The sequence below is a fragment of the Mauremys reevesii genome, linkage group 2 (assembly GCF_016161935.1).
Source record: "Mauremys reevesii isolate NIE-2019 linkage group 2, ASM1616193v1, whole genome shotgun sequence".
Taxonomy (NCBI): Eukaryota; Metazoa; Chordata; order Testudines; family Geoemydidae; genus Mauremys; species Mauremys reevesii.
This window is the reverse complement of record NC_052624.1, coordinates 183,695,404-183,717,403: the sequence shown is the minus strand read 5'-3', so window position 1 is coordinate 183,717,403 and position 22,000 is coordinate 183,695,404. Positions and strand designations below refer to the sequence as shown.

General features: G+C 42.2%; 1 protein-coding gene across 6 annotated transcripts in view; it reads left to right on the top strand.

Annotated features, from left to right (window-relative positions):
- Nucleotides 1-22,000, top strand: part of KIAA0319 (KIAA0319 ortholog) — a 75,874-nt gene that overhangs the window by 8,197 nt on the left and 45,677 nt on the right. For 5 of the 6 annotated variants that reach the window (XM_039527003.1, XM_039527000.1, XM_039526997.1 and 2 more), the window contains exons 2-4: nt 8,286-8,450; nt 16,637-17,400; nt 18,482-18,677. In XM_039527003.1, coding sequence (XP_039382937.1) covers nt 8,402-8,450; nt 16,637-17,400; nt 18,482-18,677 — 1,009 coding nt within the window. In that variant the 5' untranslated portion in view covers nt 8,286-8,401. Of the gene's footprint in view, nt 1-3,822; nt 3,941-8,285; nt 8,451-16,636; nt 17,401-18,481; nt 18,678-22,000 lie in introns of those variants that run through there. The other variant, XM_039526999.1, reaches the window with a different exon arrangement.

Below are 22,000 nucleotides of genomic sequence, written 5' to 3'. Positions count from 1 at the left end.
CCAAAAATCATGACATCAGCTTAAAAATCATGGGTGAAATCCTGTCCTGTTGAAGTTGAATGGGACCAGGATTTCATCCCCTGAGATTTTATTTTTAAGATGTTAAGTATTGGATTCTTTTTATTTGCCTTCTAGCTTTTGAGTCTTTAAGATGTATGTTTTCAAACTTTTCCCCTCAGCCATGAAGACTAGAAACTTTTTCTTTTTTCTTTCTTTCTTTTTTGAATGAAGGCTAAGATTCTGACATGATCACTTGATTTCAGGAAATAGGACTTTAAGAAAAATGGCAAAAATCATCAGATTCGTGATCAAATCGTGAGAGTTGGCATAATTGAGTAACTTGTTTTTATTACTTAATTGTAAAAATATGATCTTAGCTGCAACTTAGTCTGTGTCCCTGAGTGAAGTTTTGATTGTATTTAATAAAAAATCCTGTAAACCATTTTGATAATATAAAAGCACACCAAAAGAAATACAAAAATACTCTAAACTAATCTGATCAGAGGTAGTAGTATTTTTAATATATAATATATGCAATATGTAAATATATATATTAAATATATCTATTAAAACACTACTTAGTTCAGTGTTGAATATATAATATATGTAAATATATATATATTTTTCTCTTTAATTTAGTGTTCATGAAAGGTATCAGTCTTGGAGACTGATACTTTCTGTTCATGCACAGGATGGGAAGCGGCAGTGCAAACTTCCCTTGCCCTGTCCCACAAATGTGTCCCAATATGACCTGCAAGACCTCTGATATGAAAGGGTAGTTCACTCTCCATCCTCATTTAGACTTTGGCTTCTATGCTGAGGGAGGCAGCCAGTTGTGGCTATTGGTTTTTGTGATGAGGACCCATCCACTAGGAATTGGACCGAGACCATGTCCATGCAGCCTCATCACAGAGACCACTGATCAGCCATCAGACAGTCATGGCTTTTAGTACTGCAAATATGAGCTGGATTCATACCAAGATCAACCAAGAGGCTGTCTGGCCCATTAGCAACCCCTTGAAACCTGTTTTTTTTTCCTCTCTTTAGTTTGCTATTGACAGTACATTTTGAAAATTGACAACTGTATTCCCCTTTATAATGGATATTCAGCAATGATACAGAGAACTAATAGGAGATACCATTTTCATACAAAAATCAAGAATGTGTGGAAACCAAAAGATCTGTTGATCACAGTCTCAGCTGATCACAACAATCCATCAGTTTTTGTCCTCAGGTGCCTCCCTTCTAAGATTAGGATTTATGCCAAGTGAGGATTCAAAGTGCTTTGGCATCTTTGAGTCTTATATTGATGCATTTATTGAGTTCAGCTTATTTTTCCCACATTGCATGAAGTGCTCTGGCATGTGCATACACTAAGTGCTGTGCAAATGATATCTGTATTGCAATTTAAGTGGCAGTAATCCTGAATGATTTCGACTTGTTTCCAGTCATTATATATGTCACAATGTGGTGTAAATTCTGGCGCTGACAATGGCACTTTAATTTTTCATCAGGGCAATTACACCGTTCATTGATACATTTTTTTTTTTAACTGTAAACTGTTCTTGGTACTGCATAACCTTTAAAGTGTCTCATTATTAGGAATTCCTTTGTTGTTCGCTGTATCTGCAGAAATCATAACAAAGTCATTTGTTACTCAGGTAGCTATCATACCTGCTTAAGTATTGTACAGTAAAATGACCCTTTAAATGAATCATTACGTTTCTGCTTTAGCTGTGTTACTTGCATTGGATAGCAATGATGAGTGTTTGGGCATATCACACAGACAAGTGACCCTGCAGTCCTTCAGTACAACGTAATAGGGTATTTTTAACTGGGTAGTTTGGGGTTTTTTTCCATAATTATTTTTTGTAGGAGTTCTGAATTTGACTGACAATATTGACTAGAATTAGGCTATAATAACCTACAGCAGTTATTAAACAAGGCATACAGAACTTCATACAAATTGAATAGACAAAGGATCAGAATTACAGATATGTACCGAAGTTGCAATAAAGAAGGTTTTGTCTATAACCATGGGTCCCCAATTTCAAAAGTGGATGCCTGTTGTTAGGCACCTACATAAGGGAGCTGATTTGCATAGGTTTTGAGCACCAGTAAATCTCATTGTCTTCAACAGCAGTTGTGGATAGTTTGAAAATTAGCTCCTTTATTTAGATGCTTAATATTAGACACCTAAGTTTGGAAATGTTTACCACTGTTACACCATCCTTTGGCATTAGAATTATGCCTGCTTGTGCCCCGGATAGTTTCCTTATGATACTAGTGATGAGTGCTGCTGTCATGGTTGTTTCCCCTTCTCTTCTGTGGTAGTCAGAGATGCCAGGGGTTACTGTAATGGTACAATTAGTGGAGAAGTTCTACTTGGGATAACCCTTTTTTGAAGAATTGTTTAATGCTGTATTTAATGGAAAGATTCAGTTTAAAATATTTTTGTTTAAAAAAAAATCAGGACAGTCTAATAAGTAGGAGGTTTCATTTACTGTATCTTCCTGTTTTGGGGAAGGGACATCATCAACATGAAATCTGGCTAGTTTAAAAAAAAAAGTTTCAGATATTACTTCTACCTGTTCTCCTTCTGGCCTCATAACCCAAAGGATGCAGGGTTCCTGGCAGTGGAAAATCTTCCCTGTGGTGGTGATTACTCCTGGAGGAATTCTGTATCCCTGCATGTGCACAGAATTCATGTCCCCTGCAGATTTCTTTGCTTCCCCACAGAAAAATGACTTCTGATAGGGAAGCAAAGAGAAGCCACAAAAGGGGTCATGTGCCCCTCCCCGGCAGCGCAGGCAGGTTGGTTCAGGCACCTTGGGCAGCCAGTAGAGATGTAAATTACTGCTGGAGCTGAGGGGGCAGGGCACTTGTGTGTGCGTGAGAAAGGGAGACACTTTCCCTCTCGCTTGGTATTGTGGCATGCTTGGTGTAGAGGGGTAGGACTTTGAGGTGTTTGTGAGGAGGTAGGCGTGGGGCAGGCTCTTTCCCCTCAGGCAGAGCAGAATGTAGCAGTCTGCCTGCTTAGTGAATTGTTCCCATTGTCTTTGTGAATTCCTGCAGGAGTATAAAATAGGTGTAAAAGTTTTAAGGCTCCTTTACATTGCCAGAGTGGTATAAAGGACAGAATGGCCTTATACATGCTTATGGTGCTTTACTGATTAGAACTGGTCTAAATTTTTGACTGAAAAAAATCCTATCAAAATGTGCTCTGTGAACTGTTTGCTACTGACTTTTCTGGAGATGGTCAGTAGCTAATATAAATTGTGAGTTTTATTCCCCATCCCTCACTTGCTCTTCAGTTGCCTATGATGTAACCCTGAGCATATGGCTACATATATTTGTTGACTAATAACTAGAAATAAAGGGTCAAATCTAGCTGCATTACTATTGGGCAAGAGGGTTTGGGGATTTTCCCCAGTATTCCCCACTCCCATTCTCCATCCATTGGTTTACACTTTAAATAAATTACCAAACCAGTGTGATTATCTACTGTTATTTTGACAAATAAAATATGCAGAATTTTGTAGAATTTTAAAATATTATCCACAGAATTTTTAATTTTTTTGCACCGAATTCCCCCAGGAGTAAAGTTGTTGCTAACGAGCAAGGTATTCAGAGTCCTATCATTCCACTGGTGGGCAGTCTGCAGTTCTCCACAGCTGCTCTGTGACTATCCTAATCACACACTCTTTCCAGTCTTTGCTTATTTGACCTTGAAGGTGAACTGTTCTCACAGCTGATGCAAGTACCATCAGTACCAACAGTGAACTACATTTGAAGAGTCTGAGCTTTCCTGTATGGGCCTGACTGAGCCCAGTGGGAGTTTTGTCACTAATGTCAATGGGAGGAAGATAGGGCCTGGTTATGGTGCCTTATGCTGTATTCACCGCTCTGCAGACCAAGGATTTAGATGTCCCTAATCTAGGTAATCTCAGTCTGTACAATTTTTTATTGTTCTAACCCTGGGGTAATTTATGTGTAGGGAATGTTAATGTGTTACTGCTTGGCTGGTCCCTTTCTCTCTCTAACAGGGAAAATGATTTTAGTCTGTGTTAAAACCCAGGAGGTTTGAAATAGAGAGACAGGTTCTGGAGGAAATTGAGTTGTTGTTTGTTTTTTGTCCTCTGAACAGTGGTGCTGGGGGTCTGCCCCGCTGCTGAGCATGTTAAAAATCACAAAGTGGAAATGTTTGTTTCAGGCTGCCAGATACAAAATTCCATTTGAATCAAGTAAAGCTGAAAGGGGGCTCAGAAAAAAAAAAAGTGGTTTTCAGCGTAAGGCAATGTATATTTTTACTGTCATATAAACTTTCATACAGTCCATTTTAAGCAGCTCTTCCTCTGAAATGTGATTAAACTGATGAAAGCCAAGAAAATTCAAAGTTAATGCTGGCAGCATTATCTTCTCTGTTCACATCATTATGAAAATAAAAAGGCTCAGTGATGTGTGAGTGCAGGACAGAGATTCAGCTATAATACCAGATCCCCTGGCTTTGTGACTTTAAACCAGACTTTTCATTCACATCATTTTTTTAAATATATGCATTTATTGATTTATCTACATCAAGGTAAGTAAGCTCAGATGTAGTGTGTCTGATGTCTCTTGTATGTAGACAGTGTAATATCGTGGGGTAAATCAGAGGGGTGAGGGTACATGGTATTCCTATGAAAGAAAATAATTTCATTTTAGGGGCACATGTCTGCAGAACTTGCTTCACCTCGGAATCCTTCCCCACGGCTACACCCTGTCTTCCTCTGGAGAGTGTTCATGGACCCAGTTATTTAGACATTTAAAGTCATTATTATTTTTAAACAGGTTTTCTATTTTTTTTTAATGGAGGAAAGGCTGCACACTTAGTTTTAGCATTATACACATTTTGGATCTGATATTGCTCCCACTGACATCAAAGGTAGTTTTGCAATTGACTTCAGTGGGAGCAGGCTTTGGCATTTTGTTACATAGAAACTAAATAAAAATAGTTACCTGTCATCAGAAAAAAACACTGAGTGAGGCAGGTGTCCTGTAGGGTAAAAACAGTCTGTATCATAATGCATATGCAAGTTGGGTGAAATTAAGCTTGTTGCCTTTTTAATGCTTATCTTTGACACCTTTATTTCATACTTATAACATAGGTTTATAGAAACCTAATTTTCTAGAAAGATACAAATTCTGTTGTATAAACAACCCCATGTTCCACAAGCATCATGAGTAGGGTTTGAATCCAAGAGATTCAGCAGTGCAAAGATATGAATAATTTTTGCTAAAGCAATATCTATATTAGTTGGCATCAGCATCAAGCTGTTAACCGCTGTGAACCAGCCACTAAAGGGGGAATATAGCATAGGCACCGACTTCTGCTCGCGCTGGTGAGTGCTCGACCCCCCCCCCCCACGGCTCCGCCCCGACTCTGCCCCCGCCCTGCCCTCATTCCAGCCCCTTCCCCAAAGTCCCCACCCCAACTCCGCCTCCTCCCCTGAGCGTGCCACATTCCCGCTCCTCTCCCCTCCCTCCTGGTGTTTGCTGGGCTGCCACACAGCTGTTTGGCAGTGGCACGTGCTGGGAGATAGGCGGAGGAGTGGGGATGCGGCGCGCTCACGGGGGAGAGGAGGAGGTGAAGGTTGGGGAGGGGGGGTTCCCTGTGGGTGCTTTAGCCGCGGAGCATCCATGGAGTTGGCACCTATGGAATATATTACAGTGAAACAATGGGTTATGTATACAGGAGGGGCTCCATTTTGAAGCCATCTTAGAATTGGCATATTATTTATGAAAGGCAGTGTAGCTAAGTCTTGGGTCTTCTGTATTAGAGACCTGAATTCTATTCCCAGTTCTGCCTGGTATGACCTTGTGGAACCCTTTCTTACTCCTTCTGTAAAATGAAGGGACTGATACTTACCTCCCTTTGGGGGGAAGGGTGTAAGGCCTTGCTTAATAACTCTATATACTTCACTATCCTTAATATTAACGCCAGTCAGAAGAAGAGGTGAATCTTCACCCTTTGTTTTGATTCCCAATCCAATGCACCTTCCCCTAGGCCAGAGGAGCATGTGTCCAGTCCATCCTAAAGAGACACCTCTGATTTGTGGGACTGCTTCAGGAAATCAGAGAGGGGTGGAGAGCATACCCAGAGGTTAGATTTTAGGATCAAGCTCCTAATAAGTTCTGCTGCACATGCACAAATGGCAGTTTTCTGTGGCTCATGACTTGTCCAGTTCTGGATGGATTTTTACCGGCACAGAAAAAGATCTCTCTGACTCTAGGAACCTATCCCTCTGCCAAATTGCAAGTTTCTGTTTCAAACCCCGAGGTGCTGGGGATTTTTTAAGTTGGAAAAATTGTTAAGGTTGGCAAAACTTCCTGTTTTTCCCTAATGTTATTCTCAAAAACAGCTGAAACATCCCAAAGAAATTTAAACCTGAAACAGAGACCAAACATGGAAAGTTTCAGTCCCAGTAGCTAAAATTTGACAAAGTTATAAGTAGTTGAACTTTGGGGTTATAATGGGAAATGGTTGGCAACTTTAATAATGGGAATCGCTATCCCTAGCTCTTAAAATGTAAAATGAATTAAATAATAATTGCTTAGCTCACAGGTGTCTTATGAAAATTAACTAATGCTTGTAAGTGTTTGGAGATCCTTTGGAAAAAGGTGCTGCTTAAGAACAAAGTAACATTATTTTCCTTCTCAGTTAATCTGGTCCAGCATGCTTAAGTCCTAATGTAACTTCATTGCCCTATGTGGAGCCACACCTGGGTTGAATTTAGTTTATTTGAATAATTACAAAAACCCAAACACCCCAGCTTTGCACAAGCTTTTGCAGTCCTAGATTAAAATAAAGATTTTTTTTGTTTAATAGTTGATGCTTACCAAAGGGTGGTCAGACTGGGAAGAAAAAGTGGATTAATACATTTTCATCCTGTTTCTAGGAATTTCTTTTGGAGTGGGAGTTGTAATTGCAAATATCAAAACACTCAAGCATAAAGTAGTGTTTTGTGACAGATAGTTGTTCTTTCCTTGGTTTTGTATCAGTTGAATAAATCAGGATAACGGTTTCCATGCTTGGTGCCATGAATTCTCTGTAATAGTGTCTCTCTCAAAAAGGAATTTTATTGCTTGTTTGGTAGAATTAGGCTTATAAATGTCAAACAATATTTTAAAATGAGTGTTGGGCTTCTGAAAAGTGAATAACCTTCCACAGTTTTGCAGGCAGCTTGCCATATTCACTGCTTTTCACATTTGGGACTTGAGATTCTCAGCAAAATGTTTTTCTGCTTTAACCTTCCCCTTCTCCAAAACTGCAGATAGTTTGTAGGGACCTTGGAGATTCTTCCTTTCCTAATGAATTGGTGCTGCATGGCCACTTGGATTCTATGTGGAGCAGATGAAGTCCAGCTGGAATCTGGAGCAGTTTCAATATCTACCATGTTTAGATCAGCCTGTGTAAAAGAACCATATCAAAACAGTTTCTTCTTCCTGTATTTCTCCTTGTTTTGTATCAGGCCAGTCACTTGCCATATGTAAGGCCAAGTTATAAGGGGCACATCAGTAACCAGCTCAGTGACTGACTTGTAAAGGTAACAAACTCCAGCCATTCACTGACTACCAAAGGAAACTATCTGTGATTCTCTGTATTGAAAGGGCTCTACCCAAGTGAAAGGTTCAGCTCCCTTCCCTTATGGGGTATGCCTCCGTATCCTTTGTATGCGTAGTAGATTGTAGCTAAATAAAACTTGTTTTTCCTTCTCAGATGGGATGTTGGAATTAGTTCTTCCCCATTAAGCCCATATGTTAGTTGCTCGGGCTTCCTGGAGGAACTTTGACAGTCCTGAGAAGAAAGGTCTTCTTCCTGAAAATCCCAAAGAGGCCCTTGTTTGCCTTACTCACACAAGAAGTCCCATAAATTAACAGACTTATCTTTTGAAGCCTGGAATTTTAATATTGAAGTTGTTTTTAATGGCTCCACAGTGAAGGTTGCATTTCACTTTCTACTTAAGCAGAAATAAACTCCCTTTGTTCAATAAGTGTATAGAGGGGCTACTGGTGTTTTGTAGATACAGGAACCCAAGAGTGTAGGCTATTTCTGTACCTTCAAAGCACAACAGTTACAGGTAAGTAATTTATTCTTTATCTTCATTTTGCCCAATCTTCTATTTCATCCATCGCACAGAAGCTGGGGAAGTAATTGTGAAGCCTACATTTATCCTCTCTGTTTGTGCTGTGACAGTCTAAAATGCTAATGTCTGACCTATTTCTTCCTCTGCTCTCTATTACAGCCCTTCAAGGCTCCTGCTAGGTACTAAACAGTATTAGAGGAAACCTACACTAAGGTGACATATCATCTCCAAACAGCTGGCCAGAAGCCTGGTTGTCACTGCCTGCCTGGTGTAGAATGGCATTTGGGCTCAGCACTTTGTTCTTGTTGCTGTGGGCAATAACAGGTAGGAGTTTACTTCTTGTGTTAATGTCTGAATCGTGCACAGTGAATGAAGCAAACATTACTGATTTTTGTAATAAGAATAGGCTGAGGAAAGGAGACTGTTGCTGTTCCTTACTAAGAAGAGTTCTGGTAACATAATTCTATATCTGATAGCAGAAAGGGGACTTTATACAGAGGCTGTTCAAAACTGAGTTCTGGCCAATACAGATAGGGTACAGGTAAGGGTGGATGAAAGGTTCCAAGAAACCTTTCCCTATCTGTTCTAGGTCAGCCATAATTAGGTACACGTGCTGGGGCGTGCAAAGGGAACGGAGCACTATAAGAGGCATATCTAGGTATGGGCAGGGCCATATGCACCAGCAGCATTGTGGTAGAGAAGAAGCACTGACTGCATCTGTTGTTTAGATGGAGCAGGTCTCATAGGTGCCCATGAAAAGCACAATGTTTTGAAGGATGAATGCTTTCAGGCATCAGAGCTGAGGCCTGATCAAGCCACTGGTGGATGGAAAATAAAAATGCATTTTTTTCAGGTAAGTAGAATTTCTTTTCACAAAAACACAGTTTAGGGAAATGCTACAAATTCTCTCCCACCCTCAACCACCACTGGTGACTTTTTTTCTTTTTTTTTTAAGCTACAAGCAAACAAACGAAAAGTAGTATAGATTCTCAATACTACCTCTTTATCATCCATCATTTTATCTCTAATGTTGGCAGTGTTAGCACAGATACTACAGAATGAAGGTTAAATGCACATATAAGGTCTTTATTTTGCCAGAGAGCTAACAGTTCTTGGAATTGTGGCTGTGGAGATACTGGCAGAATCTACATTATTGGAATTCAATAAATTAATAAAAGAATTATCTGGACTCCAGCAAGTCTTTTGAGATGCAAGCAGGATTAGCTGCTTAATAAGGGAGATTCTTGCTAGTATGCCTAGTTTTAATAAAACTGCGGAATTTGGGAATGAGATGGCATTAACTCCAGGATATTTTGGTGGTGCATTTAGAACCATCCTCTAGAACACTGTGAAACGGTCGTACCGGATGTCGGTTGAGGGGAAGATGTGCCTGTTTTTGTATAGTAAACAGTGGATGCATGTGTCTATTCATATAGTCAATCCTATTTAAGCCATATTTGAGGTCCTGATACGTGGCTCACGCTGGTATTCTTTGGTGAAGAAAATTTCAGTGGGAGCTTATTGTGTGTAAGGAATAATGAATTTGACTCATTAAGAGTGTTACCAAATTATAGGAGTGTATAGTAATGGTTCTAGTTAGTCATTACTAGGTTAAAAAGTCCTTCCTGATATCTAAAAAGACTTGTTCATTAATTATGTCTTGTTACCGTGTCTCAATTATTTTTCCAAAGCAAACCTGTTACTCATCTCTCACATCATAGGGTATGTGTTCCAGACTTCTCTCTGTCCCTGAGGCAATAGTTCTGAACAGTAAATTAGGGGTTAACAAATGTTGTTTGTGTGCCTTCCCTCCTCTGCACACTTCCATTAACTTTGGCAGAAAAGTCAGAGACACTAACCCTTTCAGTGCCCTGCCAAGACAGTTCAGTAAAGGTGTGGTTCTGTAAGGTGTTGTACACCCGAACTGAATTGGAGGGTATTCAGCTTGTAACAAGTCAATGTATGTTCACTCACTGTGACAGTGACATAGCCTTTTGTAATTCCTTCAAGATGAATTGTCTGTGGCTCAAGAAGCTTGTTAGATGTTTGTGCTAAAATTTTTAGCTTTTCTGTCTGATTCTCTGAACTAGTGATCCTTTTAAAGAACTGTGAAGTATGTTGCATTTTCCTAACAGTCCTAAGCATGGATTTGTTAAGTCTTCCAGGGCTATTTGAGCTGACTCTTTCACTAGCTCACTTGACTTTGCATGATAAGGGCTTGATGCAGTGTGCTTGAGAGAGAATAGTAGTTATTGGAAGCTGCTAAAAACCAGTCCTCTCCTTTGTCAAAGGCTTTGAGATGAGCTACCCTGACCTGTACGCTGGATGGTTCTATTTGTGTTTTTTATTAGCTGGCTGAATTAGATTGGAGGGGCTGTTTTTCGTTGAGAGCATTTTTGGTTTTTGTAAAGGGAACATATAACAGCAGACACTGAGGTCAGTGGGTCCTGATCCCTGCTGTGTGACCTTATGTACACACTTGTGTGACCTTATGTAACACTGACTCATGTGATGAACTTTGACCCAGGTGTGGCAATAAATATTGGTGACTTACTATCACTGCTATGTATCATGCCTTTGACACTCGGCACCTCCCATGCGTGGGTCAACTGACCTCATGAAACTCTGGTTGCAACTTATAATTTCTCCTTGTATCTCACTAAGGCTATGTCTACACTACAATCTTAAACTGACGTTGTGTGTGCCCTTGTTGCCAAGAAGGCAAACGGCATATTGGGCTCCATTAGTAGGAGCATTGCCAGCAGATTGAGGGAAGTGATTATTCCCCTCTATCTGGCACTGGCGAGGCCACATCTGGAGTATTGCATCCAGTTTTGGGCCACCCACTATAGAAATGATGTGGACAAATTGGAGAGAGTCCAGCAGAAGGCAATGAAAATGATCAGGGGGCTGGGGCACATGACTTACGAGGAGAGGCTGAGGGAACCTGGCTTGTTTAGTCTGCAGAACAGAAGAGTGAGGGGGAATTTGATAGCAGCCTTCAATTACCTGAAGGAGGCTTCCAAAGAGGATGGAGCTCGGCTGTTCTCAGTGATGGCGGATGACAGAACAAGGAGCAATGGTCTCAAGTTGCAGTGGGGGAGGTCTAGGTTTTATAGAATATCAGGATTGGAAGGGACTTCAGGAGGTCATCTAGTCCAACCGCCTGCTCAAAGAAGGACCAAACCCCAGACAGATTTTTACCCCAGTTCCCTAAATGGCCCCCTCAGGGATTGAGCTCACAACCCTAGGTTTACCAGGCCAATGCTCAGACCACTGAGCTATCCCTCCTGATATTAGGAAACACTATTTCACTAGGAGGGTTGTGAAGCACTGGTACCTAGGGAGGTGGTGGAATCTCCATCCTTAAAAGCCTCTAAGTCCCAGCTTAACAAAGCCCTGGCTGGGATGATTTAGTTTGTGTTGGTCCTACTTTGAGCAGGGGGTTGGACTAGATGACCTCCTGAGGTCTCTTCCAAGCCTAATCTTCTATGATTCTATGACTTACAGCCATGGCATTATTTACTGTGGTGGCTGATGTTCACAGTACCCTCCTCTTGTCAGTGGTGTGCATCCTCGCCAGGAGCACTTCCACCAACTGAAGAGGGACAGTTGGGGGGACTGAGAGCCAGGGCTCTCGGCTCCATGCAGTTCCCCACTGGGAGCCCATCTCCCTCCCCCAGGGAGTTCTCACCTCCCTACTCCCATCCGAGCTTTGATCTCGCCTCCAGGGGGGATGATCTGCACCTGAAGTCCAGTTGGCTGCCATGCTTCCTGCGGGGAGTCAGCATCCTGGTGGGCAGCAGGGCTCCCAGTGGGGAGCCCAAGCCGGGAGCGGAGGCCTGGCTGGGAGCCAGAAGCCAGCTTTCTTGCCGGGAGCCATGAAATAGACAAGAATGATCACCAATATAAGGAACGCAGTGTCTACAGACATAAGCCTTGCGCTTCTTGTCAAGGTGGTTTTATTATGTCAGCAATAAAGGGGAGTTACATTGGTGGGAGGAGCATTTCAGTGTGTTCACCTCCACTGTTTTGTTGTTGAAAGCTGTCTTTTTTGTTGACAAAACTGTGTAGCATAGACAAGGCCTTAAGTATGTATGAGTCTCTTATAATGTAGTCCAGTGTTTCTGAAACTTGGGATGCCACTTGTGAAGGGAAAGCCCCTGGCAGGCCAGGCTGGTTTGTGTACCTGCCGCATCCACAGGTCCGGCCGATCACGGCTTCCACTTCTCTAGGCCAATGGGAGCCACTGGAAGCGGTGGCCAGTACGTCCCTCGGCCCACGCCACTTCCAGCAGCTCCCATTGGCCTGGAGCAGTGGAAGCCGTGATCGGCCGGACCTGTGGATGCGGCAGGTACACAAACCAGCCTGGCCTGCCAGGGGCTTTCCCTTCACAAGCGGCGTCCCAAGTTTGGGAAACACTGATGGAGTCTATTGCCACTGATATAAATCCATTAATTGATAAAATCATTTTGTGTTGAATGAGGTCTAAATTATTCTGGCCATGCTATCAGGAGTGGTTGTGCTAATGCATTCCAAAATTGATTTTATATTTATTTATATCTCATAACTATAAAATGCCATTCCAACTGAACTAAAGCAGGGAATGTACAGCTCTCTCATTGATAAAGACAGCATGCATTGGTTACCATCCTAGACACAACTGTTTAGTTGACAGTGCAATATATTGGATTAAATTCAGTATGGCACACTTGCAGAGACATACTCCAACCTGGCATCACAGTGATCTTATAAAATCATTTTATTGCAATTCATTCCCACTGGCATAATAAAGCTCAGAGGTGCCATCATGTCTGACTCGCAATATTCAGCTATTGCATTTTCACGCTGTGCTACTTTGTTCTGAGATTAGCCTTTATAACAAAGATAGTTTAGTGTGTAGTCACAATTACAGGTGTTAGAAGTCCCATCTCCTTGCTCTGGGCAATGCAGCCCTGCATGCATAAAGCAACCTCTCAGTGCCATTTACAAAGGTGCCATTCCCATTTCTCTGTTTAACACACTTCTCCTGAGATTCCTACAAGCTGTGAGTTCTCAGCACACTATTGCCAACCTTATGTGCTCAAAAATCGTGAGTCAAACCCCAAAATATCACAATGAGACTAAAAATCTGGTTTCTTTTGATTTGCTTTCTGATTTGACACTTTAGGGTCATGGTTTTTAAAACTTTTCTTCACAACTGCAGGGTCTAGAAACTTTGTTTTTTAAATGAAAGACAGGATTTTCATGAAACACATGATTCCAAGAGCTGGGGCTTTAAGAAAAACTCCAAATATGCCAAGAGTCACAATAAAATCCTGAGAGTTAGCAACACCGTAAACAAAATGTCATTCTCTTCTGATCAATTATTTTGTAAATATGGCACTTTCCTCTGCAACTCATCTCCTTTCTTCATTTGTGCAAAGTCATAGCTGCTGACTCTAGTGAGTCAAGTCTATTTTTATAGCTGTTAGCATTGTGGAGTCAACATAGCTTATTGAGAGGGGCCTAGAGTTTATTCCTTCTTGAGATCATCAACAGAATTGTTTACTCACCAGTTCCAATGAGGTACAGCTGTGCAGGCCTACTGATTGCAGTGAGGTTTCACAAGTGTCACTGAGGGCATAATTTTCAAATAGTGGGATTGTCCAGCACAACAGCCAGTATAATTTAACCCAAAAGCAACAATTTAAGAGTTTGATGATGTCTGGAGAGGAAAAGAACCCAGCTTGACTTTCAGGGTCTAGGTTGTATGTGCGGGGCTTGGAAAGACCAACTTTTTACTTGTTTGAGTTTGGTATTATCTCTTGATAAGTTTTTATTAAACTGAACACCACAATCCCATTTTAGAGTCACTTTTCAGAACAGAACTGCACGTGAAGCTATTTCCTCCTCTGTATTTCATGGTGAGTCCTGTCTCTGCAGCATCAGTCTTTTTAGGCTATAGGATTTCAGGGAGGGACTATCTTTGTCTATGGGCTTTGTACAGCACCTACCATATGGACATATTTTAAGTATATTTCAAATTGAGTGAATTACTCACCATTCAAAAAAAAAGATTATATCTATTTAAAGTATTGATGTGGCCCCTATTATCTGAGCATCTCACAATCTGTAACGTAGTTAACTTCACAACACTCTGTGAGTTAGGGAAGTACCTTTATCCCCAATTTTACAGCTGAGAAATCGAAGCAAAGAGAGAGTGAGTGATTTACCCAGGGTCATACAAAAAATCAGTAGCAGAGCAGAGAACTGGACCTATGTCTCCCAAAATCCTGCCCAGTATTACATAGGGATACTGGGGATGAGGCGGGTAAGTAGCCTTTTCCTTCCCAGAGCACAGCTGCAGGGAAAGATTCCCACCAAGTGGTCAAGAGAGTACTGGGGAGAAATCAAATCAGTCTACTCTGCTCACCAGTACTTCTTGATTTATCAGCAACAAACAGGGATCCTGGCAACCTGTGAAATGAAGATGAACCATCAAGTGAACCATCAGGATCAGTGAACCAATTAGAGAGGCTCAGCAGCGGATCCTGGGCCCTATAACAGAATTGTAAACATCCTGCAGACTGCAGCTCTAATTACTGTAAAAGCTTTGCAGCCCATTGTTTGTAAATCTAATTGCAATACTTTTGGTTTTGTCCCCGCATCAAGGATTTGCTTTTATATAATTTTAGCATTTTTTCTCTATTTGCTCTTCCCCTCCCCCAGTGTTTAATCTGCAATTAGAATGGTCTCTGAAGCAAGAAACCAGCCTTCTGCTTTCCCTGAAGTATCTCTGTGTAAAAGTTTACAAGATTTCAGGGAGGGGAAGGCTCTAAATAAGATGGAAGCAGCTTGCGGGGAGAGAACAAAATCATATTCCTTATGTACAGAGGTGTATGCCATCCTCTCAGAAACTCATGCAGTGACACTTAGATTTTGATGAACTTCTGGATAATCTGGCTTCTCTGGTTTTGAGGATAGTGAATTTTTTTATAGGTCCCTGCTAAGGCTGCTGGAGTTAAGCCTTTGTCAGCATTTATGTTATAAATCCTATTCTTCAGAGGCTTATAACTCAGCTGTGAAAATTGGCTCTGGCTTGAAAGTTGGAATTAAAGTTCTCATCTTGGGAGACAGCTCTTTATTTATTTTTTATTTATTTCCAGAATTTCATCAAAAGTGTCTCAGCCCTTTATGATGCTGGAGAAGGATAGCAAAATACAATATTTTGCACTTCTACTGCATCTTTTCTCTCAAAGGCTCCCAAAGCTCTGACCAATATAAATGTACACATAACACCACTAAAATGCAGCCACCTCTGGATGTGGAAGCCAGCCAGCCCACAGCACAGTGGTGTGGGGAGAGGAGATTTTGGCCCAGGATACTGGGGCAGACCCCACCTTACCCTATCCTTATGAAAAACTAACACTGGATCTTCCGTGTTCATGTAAATTGTGTCCATGTGACCTCAGTTAAGGTCTATTTCAAAAGATGCTCATGTAGAAAACTACACAGAATTCAATTTGTCTACCTTGGAAGGATGAAGAGCATTTTCATGTCAGAATTCAAGCTAATGGGACAAGCTTCCTTGCACATAGCACCTTCCCAGGTGTGAGAGGGCCATTTAACTCACTCTTTGTATGGTGATGTTTCACAATGGCCCACTTAGTTTTGATAGTCTTCTTTGATGGGCAGGTGAACCACTCCTCCTGCCTGGGTTCACAAGTTCAGAGCAAAAAAAACAGGAGTACTTGTGGCACCTTAAAGACTAACAAATTTATTTAAGCATGAGCTTTCGTGAGCTAAAGGTGCCACAAGTACTCCTGTTTTTTTTGCGGATACAGACTAACACGGCTGCTACTCTGAAAAAAGTTCAGAGCAGGCATTTTTACAGTTATAAAGCAAAAGTTACATACTACTAGCATGGGATACAGACATTACAAGTAAAATTAATGCAGACAGCAACTTACAAGAATTTTATATCGCCTACAGACTGAACAAATCTTACAAGTCTAACACCTGTCTTGAACAATACTAACATACATGTGAGCTGGTCTGGTTTCCAGCTCTGAATTTGTCAGTGCTCAGCCAACGACTACAGCCTTGGCAAAAGTTGGCATCTGGTCTACTAGTGTCACAACATGTATGTTGTGCCATCAGGGTTCTTATGTTCCCTGCTCTGCTACTAGCTTGCTGTAGGATGTTCGGTGAGTCATGTAACTTCTTTGCCTCAGCATCTGTATTTGTAAAATGGAATAAGAGATACTTTGTAAGACGCTTTGAGACCATCGGATAAGAACTGCTACCCGAGTGTAAAATATTACTCATAATGCACACACATCTTCAAAAATTAGCAAACCTTGTAAGAAAAATAATGGTGAAATTTGTACATGGTAAATGGATTTATAATTAATCTTAATATGGTTTACATTTTTGCCCTTGTGTTAAAAGTCCCTCAAGGCATGATGGCAACTTATACAGCTATGTGATTGTAGTTCTCTGCCTAATGTCAGCATATGTTGTTTCAGGGTATTTCTGTGAGCAGTGCACGGAAGGAGCCACGTACTCGGATGCAGTGATATCTCCTAATTTAGACACCACTAAAATCATGAGAGTTCCCCATGCCATGTCAATGTCAGACTGCACAGCGGCTTGCTGCGATCTTTCGGGTTGTGACTTGTCCTGGATGTTTGAACGGCGCTGCTACATTGTGAACTGCCAGCATAAAGAAAATTGTGAACCCAAGAAAATTGAAGCAGTGAAGTCTTACCTTACATTTGTACTTAGGCCTTCTCAGAGGCCAGGTGCATTGCTAGGGTATGGACAGGTGCTGCCAAATATGGTTCACTCTGTGGGTGAGCCCTCTGAGGAAGTGAGTCACCTGAAGGAGCTGCCTCTGCTGAGTAAAGATCACAGCTTTGAGGAGATACCTGAATACACTGACTACAGGGACTTGGAACAGGACCCCTTTCAGCTGAGCATCAAGCACAAACAGAAAGAGAGCACGGATTACATGGACTGGGGCCTGATGGTGACCAGTGAAAATGGCTTCAACTCTACAGTAGCTGATACCGAAGAAGACCATGAGGATTTGGCTGAAAAGCAGAGGGAAGGCAGTAGGCTGGAAAATCTCATGATTAAAAGTGGGTCCAATTCAAACTCTGTTCCTATTGAACACGCCAAGGAGAAGCTTCCATCTCTCGCTGAGATGACACCATTCCCAGTGGAGTCCACTGAAAGCAAAGCAGCGAGAAAGCCACCTGTACAAGCCAGTGACAACCTGGGGAAAGAGGTAGGGCTGCCTCAAGATCCCAGAAGTAGTAGTGAAGTGTGCACCATAATGTTCTGCTTTGTAGGCCCTTTTCAAATCAAAATAGATTAGTACAGTAGCCCCAACGGAAATCAGTGTTTCATTGTCCACTACTGTCATGTGGCAGTATAAGAAAGGAGTGTGCTTTTTGCAAACAAACAGCCCTTCTCCTGGCTAACATAATTGCAATGCAATGCGACTTAGGTCAAGGGAAGTCACTCGGATAGCTACCAGACAGTAAGGAGTAAAGCGTCTGGTAGTTGGGTATGTATAGGGATCCCAGTTTAAACTTTCAGACTTGTGGATATGGATCTGGGTTACAATGTGTCTGTATGCTGTTCTGGCTTTCTTGCCTTCAAAATGCATCATTCTTTAACAGCAACATGCATTCTAATGTGCACTAAGGCAATGCGGTCTAGGGGAGTATGCACAGGGTGGGGACTCTGAAATTCCTGCATCTGAATCCAGGCCGTGGCACTGCGTCAGTGTGTGGCCTTGCCCAAGTTATTTCAAGTCCTGGCTCCTGTTCAATAAAATAAGTCAGTGTAATGGGTATACTAATACTTTCCTATGTCCTTGGTGTGTTGTGGTGATTTATTAGTAGTTGTGTAGTGCTTTGAATATGTAAAGCACCATATAAATGCTAAGTATTAACAGACATTACATGGTTACAGAAACACTGCTTTTAACCCTAAAAGGTCGGTCAGTGTTCAGGTACTTATGAGTAGATAAGGATCGCTACCCACAAAAGTGGACATACCCCCTGCCCTGAAAAGCTTAGTCTTAATTTAAGACTAGACACAAGTGACTGTGACAAACTATATGTTAATAGCCATATCCTTGCATTGTTCTGCATGTGGAAACTCCTGTTTGAGGTTGAAAGCAGTTTCTTAAATATATGATGGGAAAATGTGGGCCTTCATTGGTAATTGTTTTTCTTCATGTTCAGGATATCCCAATGACACACATCGCTGGGCTCAGTTTGTGCATTATAAATAATGTATATCTGAGTAGGAAAAATGATTTATTCATAATAATTGTACCCTTACTGTTTCCCTTATAGGTTCTAACGCCTTCCCATAATCCTCCTTCAGACAATCTGGAATCTACCCAAGCTATTGCAGAGAGAACTCCAATCCCAACAACAGCCCCCTGGAGTCTGACACAAGATGGGATCGCACCACTTCCAGCTAGTTCTGTCATCTCTCAGGCCACTGTCACACAGCAGCTCCCATCTCCCACCACTGCTGCCAAAGCAGGTAACTTTTTTCTTCAAGGAGGAGCTTTTAAAAATAAAATGAGAACTGTCGACTCCTCCTAAGGCAAATAGCCCTACTCTGATGCCCAGACAGTGCTGACACTGAGTGCCATGTTGGTGGCTCCAGTCATTTCTGATTACCAACTTCAATGGGGCAGTGCAGGTTTTATACCAAAACACAGCTTATCAGCACTTTAAGATGGTGACACAGGTTGCATGAAGAAAAACCAATGAACTCTAGCTTTCAGAGTTTATCTTTGGCAATGGATAGTATGGAAATGCTTAGAAGGCGCTCTCAGTTGAGCAGCACTGGTTGTGAAATGAGTCTCCAGAGGCGAGCAGGCTAATTTAGCATCTCGCTGCAAGCCTGGCCCCGTTTGATAAAGCTTTCTCACTCTGGGTATATCTACATTGCACTCTGAGCCAGGTCCTGGGAGACCCAGACTTGTGGACAGTGTTTCCAAGCCCACACTTCAGTGTCCACACTGCGTTGTAAGCCTGCGCTTACAGTTGCTGGAACCGGGTCTCACAGCCATGGTATCACGTCCATACTGCACTACTCAGACCTTCTGACTCGGGTATGTGGCTCGAGCTGCATCCCACGCTGCAAAATGACAGGCTTGGACCCAAGTCACAACAGTACTTGGGCTCTGACCCACCCCCCAGCAGTGCCCTAGGACCCAGTCCTGAGTGTTTGCTGACCTGAGTCAGATGGGTTTGCTTGTGGGCAGCAGTGGGGCTTGGACTCAAACCTGAGTCAGAGCCCAGGCTTAGTATGCAGTGTAGACATTTACTCCCTACCTGCTATGAAGTTGGTGATGATAATGTCAATGTGCAAATATATTTCCAAAAGTCAGTGTTTTGCTCAACTACTAGAGGGCAAAACCTGAATTCAGCATGGAGGAGAATGGGAAGAAGGGGAAAGCCTGAATGTGTGCTGTTTGCTCCACTCTGCTCATGGAAGTGCCTGGCAGAAGAGCCCTGCACATCTCAGTAGAACCATCAGGGCAGGGATTTTTGCAGAATTTCTCTCTTGAGCCAAGAGTAGCCAGCCTGGAACATGCAGGACCCTGAAGCAGGTGTCAGTCCCCCCTACCATGACAAAGGGGAAAAAAGCTACAAAGGGGCCCCCTGAGCAATGAGATGAGCCCCACCTCACAAAGTGTGTGGCTTCAACCACAGGCCAGGCAGCTTTTTTCCTTGCTCCCTCCTGCCTCTCCTCAGTAGCATCCAAGGGAGGGAGAGGGCTGAAGAGGACTTAAAATGGGACTTGGGAGAAGTCAAGGGGCAGGTAGCACTGAACCTCCCTCCCCCTAGTGTTTCCTCAGAGCTGCACCTTTACTTCATCCTTTTAAGATTAATCAAGTGCTGCCATGGAACCACAATGTGGTTCTTAATGCACTGACTCTGCATCCCTTTGAACCCCTCATCTCCACCAAGGATGCCTTCCTGATGGACATCACCTCCACCAAGAGAGTGTCAGAGTCTGGGGCTTCACCTATTGAGAAGCAATATAGCACATTCTACAATGAAAAGATGGTTTTCAAAGAGACCCAGCCTGTATCCCAAAAACTAACTCAGTTTTTCAGAACTGAAGAAATTGTGATCCTGTCCACACAAGAGAGAAGTTCTGACATACATTGGATGTTCGTGGAGACCTCCAGCTCTAAATCAGTTGCATACAGGCCTTTTGCAAATTCTGTGCTTGATCTGCTCTCTGTCATCCAAAGAAAAGAGCATCAAAATCTACTATTTCAAGATGGTTGGGATAGTGCATATATGAAGCCTTTCAGACAAGAATATCTCCAGCAACCTGCATCAAAGTCCACTCGCTCGGAGTGGTAGCAGCTTCCTGGGCTGAGAGATCTTCTGCACCAGATGATGAGGTCTGCTGGGCATACCTGCTCAAAATTTACAAATGACATTTGGGCATCAGCAAATGCAGCCTCTGGTAGCAGGGCGCTCCAGGCTGCGGTCTCTCAGTATTGGGGAAGGATTATAAACCCCTGGGTATATATAGTTCTGTTTAACCCTGCCTGAAAGTGCACTACTATACAAATCCCATTGGTTAAAGGATCTGTGGACCTTGTAGATGAAAGAGTGGTTTGAAGGAAGAGAGGAAGGACTCTTTGTGGCCAAGAAGTGGAAGACTGTTCCTAGTGGGAGGGCAGCATGAAATAAGATGCAAAGCATACTGTCACCTGTTAGCCAAGCTGTGTGTTCCATGTTCTCCTGCTATTTTCATGGACGTTGAAAATGTGATGCTATGAATAACATATTAATCATGTCAATTGCGGCAAAGTACACCGTTGGTGGAAAAGCGAGCTCTTATTGCATTAGTAAGTGTTGTTACTTTATTTGGTGTAATCTCTTTTAGTTCTGACTCGGCTGGTTGTGATTTCTTTGGAATGCTTCCAAAAAGCATTAGAAAGCATTCAGAAGCCTGTTATCAGAATCACGGAGAGCTGTTTGACTGATGACTCAAGAACACATTTGATTGAATTTAGGGCTGAATTGTGCCTTTAAGCACAACAGACACAGTTGGGTTTGGTGGTCTGTGTAGAGCTATAGAGGCAGAGCAGATGCAATCAGAGGCATCCTGCAGAAAAAGAGTGCCTCAGGGCATGCTAGGGAGAGTGCATGCAGCAGTAGCACTTACCTGTAAAAAGAGTCAGCATTGACCTCCGGGTGCTAGCAGATCTGCAGGAACTGACTTCTCCGAGTCTGCCTGGCTGTGCCTCTCGAGATTTAGACTGCTTCTTAATTTGCTAATTTGGTTCCTGGTCTGTACTTGGGAAACATGAGCAATGGCTTTCTGGAAGCATCATGTATGGGGGGTTTGGAGGCTGGAGGAGGCTTCCTTTTACTCTCTTCTTTCTGTAGTGCACATTTACAGGGTTAGACAAAATGTGGCCCTTAGTTTGCTGCGTATGTTCCCTCTATAGGTATCTGATGGAAATGGAAAGCTAGTGACTGGGAAACTTGAGGAAAAACTACACATAGATTGAATGCAGCCATGTTCAGGTTCTCATACATGTCCTATCTAATTCACCACTGTTACCCTTTAGTGTCCCAAATCTCCATACTTTTATTAAGGAAAAACACATTGGTACTGTGGGGGGAAAATTATGATTTTTGTGTGTTCAAAGCGTACATGGTATACTGGAAAAATCACAAACATCGATTTAAAACAAAAATGAGTTAATTCTGATTTCAGCTTCAGGGGGAGCCGTTCTCAAGTGTAAGCTGGTGAGAGAAGATTAATCCGTAATCAAATTTATCAAGAAAATGTAACTCTTTCCCCAGAAAGTTGTCAGATGATGT